The 17402-nt window shown below is 45.3% G+C and overlaps 1 protein-coding gene and 1 long non-coding RNA gene across 2 annotated transcripts in view; one reads left to right on the top strand and one right to left on the bottom strand.

Moving 5' to 3' along the window:
- LOC138989418 (uncharacterized) overlaps positions 1-17402 on the bottom strand; it is a 187735-nt gene that overhangs the window by 84342 nt on the left and 85991 nt on the right. The window lies entirely within an intron of this gene.
- Positions 9132-9939, top strand: LOC102286022 (seminal ribonuclease). The gene is given in 2 exon segments (XM_014479722.2): positions 9132-9155; positions 9157-9939. Coding segments are annotated over 2 exon segments (639 nt in total). The 3' UTR covers positions 9772-9939.

Below are 17402 nucleotides of genomic sequence, written 5' to 3'. Positions count from 1 at the left end.
CCCTGCCTCTTCTACTATGTGCGCAGTGTGCTTAGTTGTTCAGTCATGTCCAGCTCTTTGAGATCCCATGGACTGTAGCCCACCAGGCTCCTCATGGGGATTCTTCAGGCAAGAATACTGGAGTGGGTTGCCATGCCCGCCCCATGGATCTTCCCAACCCAGGGATCGAACCCAGGTCTTCAACCCAGGCCTCCCACATTGCAGGCAGATTCTTTACTGCTGAGCCAAAGCATCTGCCTACAGTGCGGTAGACCCAGGTTTGATTCCTGGGTTGGGAAGATCTCCTGGAGAAGGAAATGGCAACCCTCTCCAGTACTCTTGCCTAGAAAATTCCATGGACGGAGGAGCCTGGGCTACAGTCCATGGGGTCGCAAAGAGTCAGACATGACTGAGGGACTTTACTTTCATTTTTCACCAAGAAAACCCTGGCAAAAAGAGCTATCTATGAACCAGAAAGCAGGCTCTCCCTAGACATCAAAGGTGCTGGTGCCGTGATTTCAGACTTCTCAGCCTTCAGGACCATGAGAGATGAATTTCTGTTGTTCATAAGCCGCCCAGTCTGTGGAAGTTTCTTGTAGCCATCTGGAGGCCCTAAGACAAGGACTATAGAGAGGGTGGTCAGAAAAGAACCTCTAATGAAGGGAAATTTAAACTGAAACCTGAAATATAACCTGAAATATTCAAACAGAAATATAAAAGAACATTTCATGCAGAAAGTGCAGAAGTCCAGAGCCAGGCAAAAGCTTCTCATCTTTTGGTGAAGTCAGTGGGTGTTAAATGATGAAGGAGATATGAAAAGAGAAGACGTACGTAATAGAAGAGTCAGCAGAAGGGTTAGCAGGGGATTCTCCAGGGAATAGATTTCCTGTCACAGAATTGGCTTGGCCTCAGGAAAATGATAGAGAGAAATCCCCAATTTCTTAAAGAAAGAGACAATGTTGACTGCAGACTATCATTGGAATGAATTAGGGATCAGCTCACAAGAAGGAGCTATGCAAGATGTGACCCAAACTAGTGCACAGCAGCTGAGGAGCTCTCTGTCCACTGCTGCTGCTGCGTCGATTCAGTCGTGTCCAACTCTGTGCAACCCCATAGATGGCAGCCAACCAGGCTTCCCCTCCCTGGGATTCTCCAGGCAAGAACACTGGAGTGGGTTGCCATTTCCTTCTCCAATGCATGAAAGTGAAAAGTGAAAGTGAAGTCGCTCAGTCGTGTCCGACTCTAGCGACCCCATGAACTGCAGCCTACCAGGCTCCTCCGTCCATGGGATTTTCTAGGCAAAAGTACTGGAGTGGGGTGCCATTGTCTTCTCCCTCTCTGTCCACAGGGCCCCTCAAAGTTGGGAGTGTATTTATGAGCTTCTGAGGTCCTTCTTCAGAGGAAAGAGTGATGTAATGAGTCTCATTACTGACAGAGAAGTTGAGTGATACTTTCCATGGAGGACCATGCTAACATTTCTAACATCAGTGGCCGTCGTGAGGAGTATTCATTGAAATACCAGCAGCAGCCACACAACAGACTGTATTAAGTAATGATGAATTCTATTCAGATGTTACTTTCTCATAAGTAGTAAGAACAGAGGAAATTCCCTGACAGTCCAATATTTAGGACTCCATGCTCTCACTGCAGAAGGCACAGGTTTCATCCCTTGTCAAGGAACTAAGATCACAGTTCTTGGCCAAAAAGAGAGGGAGAAAGCAGAATGCAAACACAGAGATTTAACATTATTACCGAGCTGCCAAAAAGGGATGTGAAGTGGTCTGCTGGATTACTAAGTATAGATGTTGAAACTCATTTCATTAGTTTCCTATGTAGGTTTCCTTTTTGCAAAAAAAGAGGAAGAGGTAGACCAATCTCTAAATTAATCAATTATCCCATACATTAATGGCAATGAGAGATCACTGATAGAATAAAGAACTTCCATTTGATTTCCCCTTTCTCTATCAGTGGTCCAATTTTTTTCCTTTATTGACATCATTTATCGTGCAATGGTACCCCACTCCAGTACTCTTGCCTGGAAAATCCCATGGACAGAGGAGCCTGGTAGGCTGCAGTCCATGTGGTCGCTAACAGTCAGACACGACTAAGCGACTTCACTTTCACTTTTCACTTTCATGCATTGGAGAAGGAAGTGGCAACCCACTCCAGTGTTCTTGCCTGGAGAATCCCAGGGACGGGGGATCCTGGGGGGCTGCTGTCTCTGGGGTCGCACAGAGTTGGACATGACTGAAGTGACTTAGCAGCAGCAGCGGCAATCAATCTATCTGTGCAGGGAGCAGTCAGCCCCTCCTCTCTAGGTGCATGGCTACTGGGTTCAGCCTGCCTAAGTGCCTGATAGCTTGTTCTCAGGATGGATTCATTGAACCCTATCTCACAGACCTTTACATGTTCCTGATCAATATCAAGGCTTCCTTCTCATTTCCCTGCCTGGTGCAAACCCTGAACCCCTGCCCCCACTGTAGTTTCTCCAGCAAAGGCTTCAGTCTCCTGAGGTCACCCACCTGCTCCTCTCTTTTGTGTGCTTTTCAGCTGTCTCCATGGCGCAGCCTGAGGCTTGTGTCACTCATGCAAAGGTCTAGAGTCGCGGACCTGGAGGCTATACAGATTCCTTTCCTGTGCCATCCACGCCCTCCCAGCTGTGTATCATAGGGAGACCTGTCCACCTGTGAATACCTACACACATTCCAAGTCTCAGTTTAAAGGTCAGCTACTCTGCGGAGCCCTCCTTGGAACAATTCCTCTTCCTTTCCTTAGGCTCCTTGCACATTGAAAACTTTTTGTAATAGTTTGGCATGACTAAAGTGACTTAGCAGCAGCATAGAACTGTGAGTACCTTGAAGGCAAATACTGTGTCTCATCTCTGTGTGGTAATAAGAACTAGTGTGTAGTAGATGCATGGTAAATAATTGTCAAAGAAGTTAATTATAGTGAACATCTGTCTTAAGAGAAGTCAAGGAGGTGAAAGGAAGCAAAACACAGTACCCCATGTTAGTTTGCTTCCTGTTTTTGTATACAAATTTATCAGTTGGCCCAATAATATCCTTGACAGCATAAATGTTTCTACAGGTAGCCCTCCCCTTCAGCCTATAAAGGTTCCTGCCCACTGATTGACAGTGGGGGAGTTGGCCTTTAGACAGATGTCTGCCCTCCCCACCCCGCAGTTGCCAGCACTGGCAACAGAACAAACTTTCCTTTCACCAACCTGGGCCTCTTTAATGCCTCTTGGGTGGTGAGCAGCCCAACCTCACTTTTTGGTAACAATACTTAGAGATACCTACATGGTAGGCTATTGAAGAATCTTCTTTGGGTTTTAGAAAGCTTGTTCATACTTGAGCTGTGACCCTGAAATGTTCTTGTTGGACCAACTCCTTGAAATTCTGGCACTGAAAAAGTGCCACAAGAATGACCGTTTTCATGCAGCCATGCCCAACGCTTTGGTGGGACTCACCTGAGGAATGCAAAGCATCCTATGAGGCCCTTTTAGGGCAGGCCCTCTAACTTATTTTTGTACTCCCATTGTTGAATGAATGAATGAAAGATCAAATTCTAAACTGGTTAGTGTGGGTACCCACTCAGATCTACAGAGGTGATATGAAGGTTATTTTAAACAAGATATTTGAGACCCAGCAGATGCAGAAAGAAGCTTTTTTGGAGCATCTTGTATATGAATAAAAGCAGAATCTTCTGAGGGTAAAGTTGCTATAAATCTACTCATGGGAGTTTTACAGCCTGGGAAAAGATAGACCTCTCACATTTGCATGGACAGACATTATCACAAATTATTTTCCATCCCATTTATTCCCTTAAAATCTCATTTATTTCCTGTAGAATCCCTATTTGCTCCCCCCCACACACTGAGTTCAATTCAGTTCAGTCACTCAGTCATGTCCAACTCTTTGTGACCCCATGGGCTGCAGCATGCCAGGCTTCCCTGTTCATCACCAACTCCTGGAGCTTACTAAAACTCATGTCCATCGAGTCAATGATGCCATCCAACCATCTCATCCTCTGTTGTCCCCTTCTCCTCCCACCTTCAACCTTTCCCAGCATCAGGGTCTTTTTTAGTGATTCAGTTCTTCACATCAGGTGGCCAAAGTATTGGAGTTTCAGCTTCAACATCAGTTCTTCCAATGAAATTCAGGACTGATTTCCTTTAGGATGGATTGGTTGGATCTCCTTGCAGTCCAAGGGACTCTCAAGCATCTTCTCCAACACCACAGTTCAAAAGCATAAATTCTTTGTGCTCAGCTTTCTTTATAGTCCAACTCTCACATCCATACATGACTACTGGAAAAACCATAGCCTTGACTAGATGGACCTTTGTTGGCAAAGTAATGTCTCTGCTTTTTAATATGCTGTCTAGGTTGGTCTATGTTGTCTAGCTTTTCTTCCAAGGAGCAACTGTCTTTTAATTTCACGGCTGCAGTCACCATCTGCAGTGATTTGGGAGCCCCCCAAAATAAAGTCTCCCACCATTTTCATTGTTTCCCCATCTATTTGCCATGAAGTGATGGGAGTGGATGCCATGATCTTAATTTTCTGAATGATGAGTTTCAAGCCAACTTTTCACTCTCCTCTTTCACTTTCATCAAGAGGCTCTTTAGTTCTTCTTCACTTTCTGTCATAAGTGTGGTGTCATCTGCGTATCCGAGGTTATTGATATTTCTCCTGGCAATCTTGATTCCAGCTTGTGCTTCATCCAGCTCACTGCATGACAGGCCAATGAATCCAAGAGCTGAGGCATTGAATCAAAGAATATGACTTTATTTGAAAAGTTGGCTGACTAATGTCTCAAAACAATTATCTTCCTTTGGTCTGGATGTCAGGTTTCTTTATGGATCAGAGATGGGGGAAGGTGAATAAACAAGGTAAAAAGGCCATTAATCTTGCAAGTGTTTCTAGAACGGCAAGTCTCAGGCAGGGTGATGTGTTAATTTCTTCCTTCCTGCCATCTGTAGGTAGACAGGGTTCTGAACAAGGCACTTTATTTTAACAGTCAGGCAGAGGGGCAGGATTCGCTGAGGCAGGCCTTTACATATGATTATAACAACAAAAACAAGTCGAAGAAACAGTTCCAACATGGAGTTTGAATTGATTTTTCCCTGCAATATATATATATATATATATATATATTTTATTTATTTATATATTGAGAAATGAAATATTTCAGTAAACATGGATGTCACAGTCACCAGTGATTTTAGCTCTCCAATGTGAGCTGGTGAGCCCTAAGGGCACCCAGCAAGGAGAAGAATAACTGCGGTCTGGTAGCCATCAGACTGAAGCCACTCCCTACGGTGAGCCTGAAGGGAGCTCAGGATGTGAACAACATAAGATACTGGCCCAGGATAGCTGAGATGCTTATGAAAGGAATGATGTCAGCGAGCCCACTCTGAGTCTTCCTACACATAGAAAAGCACTAAATTCCTTTACTTGGGACATCCAGTGTTCTTTAATTAACAATAATCTTTTCATGTTCACACTACCTGCCCTTTGCTGCAAAACTTCTATACAACCTGGCTCTTCCCCTCGCCTCCTCAGAGTAGTTCTCTCAGGGTGACTTGGGATACTATCTCCTGGGCTTGAAGTCCTAAATATTTCTGCTGAATTAAACTTAGCTCTCAACTTTTAGGTTGTGAATATTTTGTAACTTTGCAATATAGGCATAATGTGCTCAGTCATGTCCAACTCTTTGCAACCCCATGGACTCTAGCCTTCCAGGCTCCTTTGCCCATGAAATTTTTCAGCAAGAATGCTGGAGTGGGGTGCCATTTCCTACTCCAGGGGATCTTCCTGACCCAGGGATCCAACCCGTCTCCTGCACTAGCAGGCAGATTCTTACCACATAGCCCCCTACATATATATTAGTAGGGGGTTTCCCTGGTTGCTTTGTGGTAAACAACCCGCCTGCAATGTCAGAGATGCAAATTCGATCCCTGGGTTGGGAAGATACCCTGGAGGAGGAAATGGCACCAACTCCAGTATTCTTGACTGGGAAATCACATGGACAGAGGACCCTGGCAGGCTGCAGACCATGGGATCACAGAAGAGTTGGACATGGCTTAGCGAATAAACAATGATAATAACAACAAATATATATGTGTGTGTGCGCTTCCCAGGCGGCATTAGTGGTAAAGAATATATATATATACACACACATATATATATACTCATATATGTCTGAGTCACTTTGTTATACACCTAAAACTAACACCATAATGTAAATCAACTGTATCTTAAAAGTAAATAATAAAAATAAAATTGTCTTCCAGCAAATACAGGTCTCTTTCTGGGAGGAAAGTCTATTGCCAAGAAATATGATGTTCTCTGCCGAGGTCCAGCCCTGGCTGATCCAGGGAGTTCGAAGCGGGGACGGCGTCGGCAAGGATCAGGATACAATAGCTTCAATTAGATATTAATTAGAGATATAAATAGTAATAGAATGAGGATAGCTCAGTAGGAAAATTCAGTGGAGAAAAGAGGCTGAGCAGCTTGGTTTACGCAGGAGACCAATAAAACTTCAAGACAAGAAGTTTGCACCACTTACGTAGGCCGCAGGCATCCTTCCGTTCTCCCGAAGGAGAGGAGACTCTGAGGCCTCCCCAGTTGGATCTTAGAAGCCCAGGCAAAATTAGTAAGCTTGGTGGGTTCCGCGCTCCAGATGGAGACTCAGCCAGAGTTTGAGAGAGAGAGTGACATGGGGAGACCAGTATTTCGAGAAACTGATCCCAATTCTTTATTTTCCAGAGTCTGTTTTTATACACTGAGGTGTTATACAAAAGTCACGCGGGGTCAGCCGTCCTGACGTTTATCAAAGTCAGGTGCTTCATACAAATGTCTACAGAGGTCTTAGGGGTGTTACATCATCTTCTGGCCAGGGGGGCCTGCTGACAATTTATGACCCTCTCCTTGTGACAGTGGTCAGTCAACCAGGACACTTATTTCTCCAGGGGTGATTATTCTTAAAAAAGACTCCACCTTCCGAAGGTACCAGATAAAGTTACATTCCTATAGGGTGAGGGTGTAGTGTGTTTTAATTAAGGAAAGAATTTACTTAGCCTAAGGTCTAACGTGATTAATATCAAAGGTTAATACTTATTTCTTGTATATATTCATTAATGTGTGTAAGGGCAGGGGATGTGGAGACTTAGCAACAAACATTGGCTCAACAAATGAAAAACCCTTCACCAATACAATTTCTAATCAGCCCACTATACTATACTAATAGTTTTCTAACTTCTCTAAAGAACCTGTTTTTAGAAGGTTTAAAGCATCTCGTGCCTCTCACGGTTGGGAGGCTGTGAGCAATCACATGTGGCCGGACAAGCCTGTCAGGTAGGCTAGAGAACCTTCAGAGGAGTTTGTAAGTTTGGAACACTCCTGTCATACCCAGGAATTATTATTAACTGGAACTCTAAGTTAACTCCTTATCCGAAAGAGGTGGTGGGGGACAGTCCCTGTAAAGTCAGAGGTGTAGGTGAGAGCACAAAGTAGTAAAGTAGGCAGGCTCTGGTTTTGGGGGTAGATGTTCGGGAATTTCCAGGGGGACTCCTGAGGCTCGATCCCGCCTTTGCGTATGTCGAGCCTCCTTCCTCACGACCTTTGCCACGGGTGGAGGTCCTCCCGCCGGCTCCCCGCAGTTCTCTATTTCTTCTCTAGAGGGGATTTTGCATTTTGGCTTTTCTCAAGTTCCTTTCCTCTACTCTGGCCTATGGAAGGATAGGTCAGTGTAGATAAGATCGGCCACACACTGTTTGTCGTCATCCCAGGAGTATAGAATTGGCCAGAACTGGGTGAGTCACACAGAGGCTTCCTTCTCCTCCGTGTTCAGGTAATCATCCCTTCTCCAGATCTAGGGATCCTTCCAGCTGGGGGCAACTGGACACCTCTTGCCTTTCCCCTTGCAGAGGTGCTGGCAGGAGATGTGGAATTCTGGCCAAAGCAGCTCCAGGACTTCTGGGGAGAGAAAGGACCTTCCTTTTTCTCCCCTTTCTGTGATCATATGTGATGTGCCTTTTGCTAAACTCATGGCAACCCACTCCAGTATTCTTGCCTGGAAAATCCCATGGACAGAGGAGCCTGGTAGGCTGCAGTCCATGGGGTCTCTAGGAGTCGGACGCGACTGAGAGACTTCACTTTCAGTTTTCACTTTCATGCATTGGAGAAGGAAATGGCAACCCACTCCGGTGTTCTTGCCTGGAGGATCCCAGGGACGGGGGAGCCTGGTGGGCTGCGGTCTATGGGGTCACATAGAGTCGGACACGACTGAAGTGACTTAGCACCAGCAGCAAGGGCTATTTAGTGCAGAACAAAGACTTGGTTGGGGTTCAAGCATCAGTGCCATAGTGACTTTCTCTGCTGCTTATAGAAAGAAAGGTTCTTATTGGCAGCCCCCAAAGAGGGTGCCTTGGGCAATTCCCAATCCCTTCCTAACATGACCTTGTTTTCCTGTGGACTGAGACCAAGATGTTCCTCCCACCCTGCTCTTCTTGAAACCCAATCCCCTTTTAATTTGTATAAGGTCCACATTCCTGGGATAGACTGATTGCAGAAACTGCTTTCTCCCTCAGAGACCAAGCTAGAGACTTAGGTAAGAAGCCCAAGAGTTGGTTTCAGAGGCTGCTTCTGCTTGAGGGTTTGAGAAGGGGGTTCCAGAATGACCGAGACTAGCCTGAGAATCAGGATGGGCAGACATGAGCAGTGGGTAGAGCTGGGGTCAGGAAAGGAAGACGCAGGCTGCAGGGAACCCATGAGGCTGGAGAAGGGACAGCACTCTGGCTGGGGAGGCTCAAATCTCTCTTAGGAACACAATGGCGTCCCTATGTTGTGGTGTCAGACACGGAGCTGAGCTTCCCTTGCATTGGAGGACAAGAGGGCTCTATCAACTGTGATCCTGGGTGAATACTGGGTGGTTATTTCAGGGGTACAGCTTGTCTTACTCAAAATCTTTCTTATTAATGGTTTATTCAAAAGGATCACCTAATGAGCTGCATGAGTGTATTTTATTTTCCAAATATATTTCATATCAAAAGACTTTCTATATTCAAAGACAGGACTTCTAGGATTTTAGGTCATTTCTGAGGTCACCACCTAGAGAGGCGGACGACCCCTCTGTAGGAAGTGGGGGTCAAATGTTTGTGGGAAGAGTATATGTGAGTATCTCCTTACTTAGAAAAACTCTTAGGAGGACAGACATCTTTCTGGTTGACTGTAAGCCAGGGAGGCTACAGGTGGGAGCTGGGGTTCTCTTTCTAAGGTGATGCTTTTCCTCCTCTCCCCCTTTTCTCATTCAGATTCCTCCAGTGGAGTGAGGTCATCATGGCTCTGAAGTCTCTAGTCTTGTTGCCACTGCTGGTCCTGGTGCTGCTGCTGGTGCGGGTCCAGCCTTCCCTGGGCAAGGAATCTGCAGCTGCCAAGTTTGAGCGGCAGCACATGGACTCTGGCAACTCCCCCAGCAGCAGCTCCAACTACTGCAACCTGATGATGTGCTGCCGGAAGATGACCCAGGGGAAATGCAAGCCAGTGAACACCTTTGTGCATGAGTCCCTGGCCGATGTTAAGGCCGTGTGCTCCCAGAAGAAAGTCACTTGCAAGAATGGGCAGACCAACTGCTACCAGAGCAAATCCACTATGCGCATCACAGACTGCCGCGAGACTGGCAGCTCCAAGTACCCCAACTGTGCCTACAAGACCACCCAGGTGGAGAAACACATCATAGTGGCTTGTGGTGGTAAACCGTCTGTGCCAGTCCACTTCGATGCTTCAGAGTAGATCTCCACCTGAGGCCAGAACAGTGAGATGCACCGCTTCATCACAAAGGCATCTGCCTCTCCCTCTTGTTTCCTTACCCTGAGGGCAATAACTCAAGTTAGTTAAGGTTTTTATCCCTGCAACCCCCACCACACACACCCACCCACACACACACACCCATATTTCCCTGGCATGAGGGCAATAACTCAAGCTAGTTAGGGCTCTTATCCAACATACACATGCTCCCCTGGCCTGAGGCTTGCCCCTGTGTAGTTTGGGGATTGAGAAGTGGGTTGTAATATGGGACCCATGTTAACCTAATCACTGCTACTTTCAATAAAACACACTTGCAACCACCTGAATTACTGATGCTGTCCCCATGCATGAGGGCTTCAGTGGTTGTGGTGCATAGGCTTAGTTGCTCCAGGGCTTGTGGAATCTTCCTGACCCAGCGATTGAACTCATATCCCCTGCATTGACAGGCAGTGCCACCAGGGATGTCTCCATTTTACTTTTTTTTGAGGAGCTATTGCCAAATCAGAAAGATGCTTCGCTCTCACTTGGAAACTTGGAACTCTCCTTTCAGAGGCTAGAAAGGACTTCAGAGATCACCAAATGAGGGGGTGATAAGTAGATTTCAGCTTGTGGACCAACTCTAAGTGGAAATGCCTGCCTAGAATGTTGTAGAAAAATGCCTAAACAGTGATGTGATGGAGCAGTGGTCTCCACCAAAGGCTTAAGGGAGGGGAGGGTGTTCGTGTCATCCATTGGCAATCCCTGAGCTAATGAAACCCCTGCCTTTTACAGGAGGGCACCCTGAGTCTTAGAGAGGTTAAGTGACCTGCTCCTGGCATCTGTTAGTTAGCGTCTGACTGAGACCAGACCCTGGGTGTCCTGGCCACTCAGTTGTTGCTCCTTCCACTACTGGAGTCTGCCACAAGGGGGAAATCCCCCAGTCTCCCTCCTTCACGGAGAGCTGTGGAGTCATAGCTTTCTTTGCCCGAGTTGTTGGTAGCTGTCACAGGTTCCCAGTGCACCTGTGAGGCTACTCAGTTCTCCACAACCCTTGCTTACATCATTGAAAAGACTAGACTCGGCTTCTGTCAGCATGTAATCCTTTCATATGATCCTCTGTGCACACTTGCATCCGGTTCTAGACAAGTTCACAGAACCAGAGAGAGATCCTGCTGCTGCTGCTGCTAAGTCGCGGCAGTCATGTCTGACTCTGTGCGACCCCATAGCCGGCAGCTCACCAGGTCCCTGGTCCCTGGGATTCTCCAGGCAAGAACACTGGAGTGGGTTGCCACTTCCTTCTCCAATGCATGAAAGTGAAAAATGAAAGTGAAGTCGCTCAGTCGTGTCCGACTCTTAGTGACCCCATGGACTGCAAGCCTACCAGGCTCCTCTGTCCATGTGATTTCTCAGGCAAGAGTGCTGGAGTGGGGTGCCATTGCCTTCCTACTGCCAACCAATTTAACCAGTGCTGTCATCATGTGTACATTTATAAATAGTGGAATCAATTGTGTGTTTTTAGGTAAAGTGAGTGCTTAACCTTGGAGTCTGTGGTGTGAGGGGCGGACAGCTGATTCAGTGGTAGTAGGGATCTCACTACTTACAGTGAGGATGGAGGAGGGAAAAAAAGGGAAGCTGTTTCTAGATCTATTTTCTGTAGATAGAATTTTCCCTAAGTTCATTTAACTCTTGCTTCCAAACTGGAAGTTCCTCATTAATCCTGCTGAGCTAGAGCTAAGAGAGCACTTTAGTGGAGGTTCAAACACTCACTTGGAGTTTTGCTGCACCTACTCTGTAGAGTCACCAGTTCTGGCTACTGGTTCTCTGCATGTTCTGGGCCAGGGGACCATGTGAGCCTCCTTCTTTGGGTTCCACTTTTCCACTGCAGGGGGCAGTGTTCCCTCCCTGGTTGGGGAACTAAGAGGCCACATGGTGGGACCAAAAAAACCAAACACCACCACCAACAAAAACCAGAGGTTTCTCTTCTGTGGAGAGAGTATTGCTGCCCCACAAATAAAGGAGTACTAACCTCTTCCAGGAGACTAACTCAGGCAGATTAATCTTAAAATTGAGGTGCTAACTGTGAAGATGGGCATCTGTACAAAGACAGAAATGACTATATCCTGTGATTCTTCTAAGATGGGAGGGATTGCCCTGCAACAATATTGCTACACTGGTGGACACCCCTCACTCAGTCAAACTGTGCTGTCATCTCTGGAATCTGGTAGAAAGTGAAAAATAAAAGCCATTTTTATAAAATAAATAATAGAAAATTCTGGAACAGTCATCCATTTCATAATTTGATCACTTTGAGAAAAGTTTTAGAAAAATGAACTAGAAAGTAGGTGAAGTCAAGCCTGAGCTTTCAGGGTTTTGTCTATGAAATACCAACAGTCACTGAGGCTGGCCCAGATATCCCTCCATGGATTGGTAAATAAGGGCCTTTGGTTAGAAGAATGTGCATTTTGTTTCACCAGCAGTGAGATGTGTTAACACTCTAAGGTAAGGTAAGTGAAGTCGCTTAGTCATGTCTGACTCTTCGCGACCCCATGGACTGTAGCCTACCAGGCTCCTCCATCCATGGGGTTTTCCAGCCAAGAGTACTGGAGTTGATTGCCATTTCCTTCTCCAGGGGATCTTCCCAAGCCAGGGATGGAAACCAGGTCTCCTACACCGCAGGCAGACACTTTACGGTCTGAGCCACTGTGGCGCTTTAGAGTTGACGCTCTAAACTGAAACAAAACCCAAGAACTTTAAGGACAAGTCCCTACCCTTCTCATCAGGTGCACTTGAAAGGGCTCATCAGGATAGTTCACCACTGAGGGCAACATTTCAAAGTTATCAGCTCTCAGGCTGCCATCCTGAAAAGGGAAAATAACTGAAATATTCAGCAGGAGGACACAGGTTAAACAAGTGATGGCACCAATGCAGGATGGCACATTTTGCTGCCATAAATTCTACCCTAGGAGAACTACATAGGAGTGGAAAACATTCCTTTTATGTTGCTGAGTGAAAAAGCAGAACATGGAATAGTATGTATCTCCCCACACATTTTACTTCTAAGTGTAATCAGGAAAAGTACTGGTTGGAAATTTGCAAATACCTAAAAGCATTTGTCTTTTGGTTGGTGAGATTACAACTGACTAGATTTGGAATTTTTCCAAATTTTCTAACGTTTATTTACTGAATATGTGCTACTTTTTAAAACTAGAAACAAATTTAAAATGTCATTTAAAATAGTTGCCCCTTAAATCAGACATTCTGAGGTTCTCTCCAGTCCTCTGCTTGCTGCAGTGAAGACTGCACACTTACCTGGAATTCTGGACTCCTCCTCAGGAAGGTGATAAGGATGGGGGAATGTTTGGAATTCCAGGGCTGCTCAGAGAATTCCTGACTACTTTTTATGTGGTCAATCCACACCTTTCTCCCAAGAACCCTCCAGGTAAAATGTTTCCCCCTCCTTATAACTGCAGTTTCCCATCTGTTGTCCTTCAGAAGACTGATTGGTAACATATACCTTCCAGGGTATCTTTATTTTAATGCAACAATATTTTTTCTAAGAAGAATTGCCACTGACTTCTCCCTTGGTGTCCTGCCATCCACTCTAAGAAAAGTCAAAGAAGCTTGATGTCAGCAAGAAAGCAGGATCTTTGTGTGAATACATATAAAGGTATAATTAAAAGTTCTATTAAGGACTTCCTGGTGGCCCCAGTGGTTAACAATCTGGCTGCCAAAGCAGGGAACACCACTTCTATCCCTGGTCCAGGAAGATTCCACATGCCAGGGTACAAATAAGCCTGTGCACCACAGCTGCAAAGCCTGCCCTCCAGAGCCCGAGAGCCGCTACTACAGAAGCCCAGGCCGTAGAACCTGTGCTCTGCAACAAGAGAAGCCAGTGGAGTTAGAAGTCCATGCATGACAGCTAGAAAGTAACTCCTGCTCACTGCAAGTAGAGTGGACTCACTGCAAGCCCACATGCAGCAACAAAAACTCAGCACAGCTAGAAAATAAGATGGTAAATACTAATTTTTTAAAGTTTCATTAAAAGCTCTGATACTTTTAAGCTGTGTGACCTCAAGCAAAGTGCTTCTATCTTCTTCTGAGTCACCCCAGAGCAGCTTGTATTAGCTACAGAGGGGTCCTTACAGACGGTCTTTCAAGCACCAAAAAAAAGTACAAGCACTTTGCTTGAGGTTAGGTTAGGCATTATAATGGATCCTCTGAAAACTGATGCTGTGATGGAATGCTTGATTCTAACCCAGATTAATGCTCAGCTACTATGGTTAACAAGGCTTTAGAAAGGTATCTAAAAAGTTAGTAACACCATTCATGAGAGTAAAAAATGGAACTGTCACATTCATTTGGTTTGCATTTCTTTTCTTCTCTGGAAGAGTCTATCTCAAATGTCTTTAATTCCCCCATTATCTTAGATGATCAACATTGCAGGAAGGAAGATTCCACAAGGTCCTCTAAGGGATCAAACACATTGACTGATTCACATTAGTCAATGGTTACAGGTTAAGACTTTATATAAAACCATTGTTAAGGATATTCAGAGGATGTAAAGGAAATAAAGCCATTTCTTCTTTGACCTTCACTTCTTCCACTTTTTATTGTCCTGAGAGTGATGTGTCTGTGTGTGTGTGTGTGTTAGTCGTTTAGTGTGTCTGACTGTTTGTGACCCCATGGACTGTAGCCTGCCAGGCTCCTCTGTCCATGGAATTCACCAGGCAAAATACTGGAGTGGGTTGCTATTTCGGGGTTGAAAATCAGGAGGACACACAGTTCTGAACAGAACTGATGGTGCCCACAGGTCACAGAGCCTTGCCAGATAGAAGCTTTCAAATACTGATGGAAATGCCATGCCATTTACCTTCATGGCACAAGGACCTACAAAAAAGCAGGAAGAAACTTCCTATAGCCTTCCTTTTCTAGTATAAATGTCAGAGCTTACTCCCACTCCTTTCCTCATAGAAGTCTCATGCTTCTTCTGAGATGCAGATTGTTAGAATGATGGGAGTCAGAGTCTGAACTGAGGGGACTTGTGAGTGAAGTTGCAGAAGGAAGTTAGCCCATGTGAAAATTTGTGAGAACCTTCTTTCTTGATGTGCCTCTATTCCCTGATGCCAGAGAGCATTCCATGTCTAAAAAGCCTCTCCTTAAGGTTCCATAGCTGCAAGGGCCTCTATATGCAGATACCAGCAATCTGGGGGAGAGCAGGCAAGGGGAGGCCTTCTTGTGAATAGTGGTGCTTGATGCATAAAAATTGTAAAACAGTGGAATAGAAAATATAATAGAAAACAGAAACAGATTCACAGACATAGAAAACAAACTTGTGGTGAAAGGGGTTGGGGAAGGAATAAATGAAAATCTGGGATTCAGTTCAGTTCAGTTCAGTTCAGTTGCTCAGTCGTGTCCGACGCTTTGCCACCCCATGAATCGCAGCACGCCAGGCCTCCCTGTCCATCACCAACTCCCGGAGTTCACTCAGAGTCCATCGAGTCAGTGATACCATCCAGCCATCTCATCCTCTGTCGTCCCCTTCTCCTCCTGCCCCCAATCCCTCCCAGCATCAGAGTCTTTTCCAATGAGTCAACACTTCACATGAGGTGGCCAAAGTACTGGGTTTCAGCTTTAGCATCATTCCCTCCAAAGAAATCCCAGGGCTGATCTCCTTCAGAATGGACTGGTTGGATCTCCTTGCAGTCCAAGGGACTCTCAAGAGTCTTCTCCAACACCACAGTTCAAAAGCATCAATTCTTCAGTTCTCAGCCTTCTTCACAGTCCAACTCTCACATCCATACATGACTACTGGAAAAACAATAGCCTTGACTAGACGGACCTTTGTTGGCAAAGTAATGTCTCTGCTTTTGAATATGCTATCTAGGTTGGTCATAACTTTCCTTCCAAGGAGTAAGCGTCTTTTAATTTCATGGCTGCAGTCACCATCTGCAGTGATTTTGGAGCTCCCCAAAATAAAGACTGACACTGTTTCCACTGTTTCCCCATCTATTTGCCATGAAGTGATAGGACCGGATGCCATGATCTTCATTTTCTGAATGTTGAGCTTTAAGCCAACTTTTTCACTCTCCACTTTCACTTTCATCAAGAGGCTTTTGAGTTCCTCTTCACTTTCTGCCATAAGGGTGGTATCATTTGCATACCTGAGGTTATGACCAACCTAGGTAGCATATTAAAAAGCAGAGACATTACTTTGTCAACAAAGGTTCGTCTAGTCAAGGCTATGGCTTTTCCAGTAGTCATGTATGGATGTGAGAGTTGGACTATAAAGAAAACTGAGTGCTGAAGAATTGATGCTTTTGAACTGTGGTATTGGAGAGTCCCTTGGACTGCAAGGAGATCCAACAAGTCCATCCTAAAGGAGATCAGTCCTGGGTATTCACTGGAAGGACTGATGTTGAAGCTGAAACTTCAATATTTTGGCCACCTGATGCGAAGAGCTGACTCATTTGAAAAGAATCTGATGCTGGGAAAGGTTGAAGGCATGAGGAGAAGGGGACAACAGAAGATGACATGGTTAGATGGAATCACTGACTCAATGGACATGAGTTTGGGTAAACTCTGGGAGTTGGTGACGGACAGGGAAGCCTGGCGTGCTGCAATTCACGGGGTCGCAAAGAGTTGAACTGAAGTTTAGTCACGGAGAACCTCATTGTCCAGTGGTTAAGATTATCACTTGCAATGCAGGGGATGAAAGTTCAATCCCTTGTTGAGGAACTAAGATCCCACATGCTGGGGACAGCTAAGCCCACGTACTGCAACTAGAGAGTCTATGTGTGGCAATGAAGATCTTGAATGCCAGAAGTAAGAACTTGATACAGCCATACAAACTAATAATATTAAAAAGAACAAACTAAAATTTGGTCAGTTACTTAGAAACCAACAATTGAAAATATAATTCTAGTTCTAAGGACTTCCCTAGGATTACAGGTGGCGCTAGTGGTAAAGAACCCACCTTCTTATGGGGGTAGACTCAGAGATGTAAGATCGAATCTGCCTGGGTCCATCCCTGGGTCAGGAAGATTCCCTGGAAAGGGACATGGCAACCCACTCCAGTATTTCTGCCTGGAGAATCCCATGGACAGAGGAGCCTGGCGGGCTACATTCTATAAGGTTGCAAAGTATGGTACACCACTGAAGCGACTTAGCATGCTTAGTCATGAATGGTGACTAAGATGCCACACTTTGAGGGGACACAGGTTTGACCCTTTGTTGTGAGACTAAGATCCCATAGGCCAAGTAACAAATATATGTATGTATGTATATATATATATATATATATAGTACATGTACACACACACACACACACATACACACACACACACACAAAATCTAACAACACTTTAAGCATATTTATTGTTAGAGGTAGCAGTTCAGTTCAGTCACTGAGTCATGTTTGACTTTTTATGACCCCATGGACTGCAGCATGCCAGGCTTCACTGTCTATCATCAATTCCTGGAGCTTGCTCAAACTCATGAACACTGAGTCAGTGATGCCATCCAACCATCTCATCCTCTGTCATCCCCTTCTTCTCCTGCCTTCAATCTTTCCCAGCATCAGGGTCTTTTCCAAGGAGTCAATTCTTTGACTGGTGGCCAAATTATTGAAGCTTCAGCTT

The sequence above is a fragment of the Bos mutus genome, chromosome 10 (genome assembly GCF_027580195.1).
Source record: "Bos mutus isolate GX-2022 chromosome 10, NWIPB_WYAK_1.1, whole genome shotgun sequence".
NCBI classification, from domain to species: Eukaryota; Metazoa; Chordata; class Mammalia; order Artiodactyla; family Bovidae; genus Bos; species Bos mutus.
The sequence above is the reverse complement of the archived record's forward strand: the minus strand, read 5'-3'. Positions and strand labels throughout refer to the sequence as shown.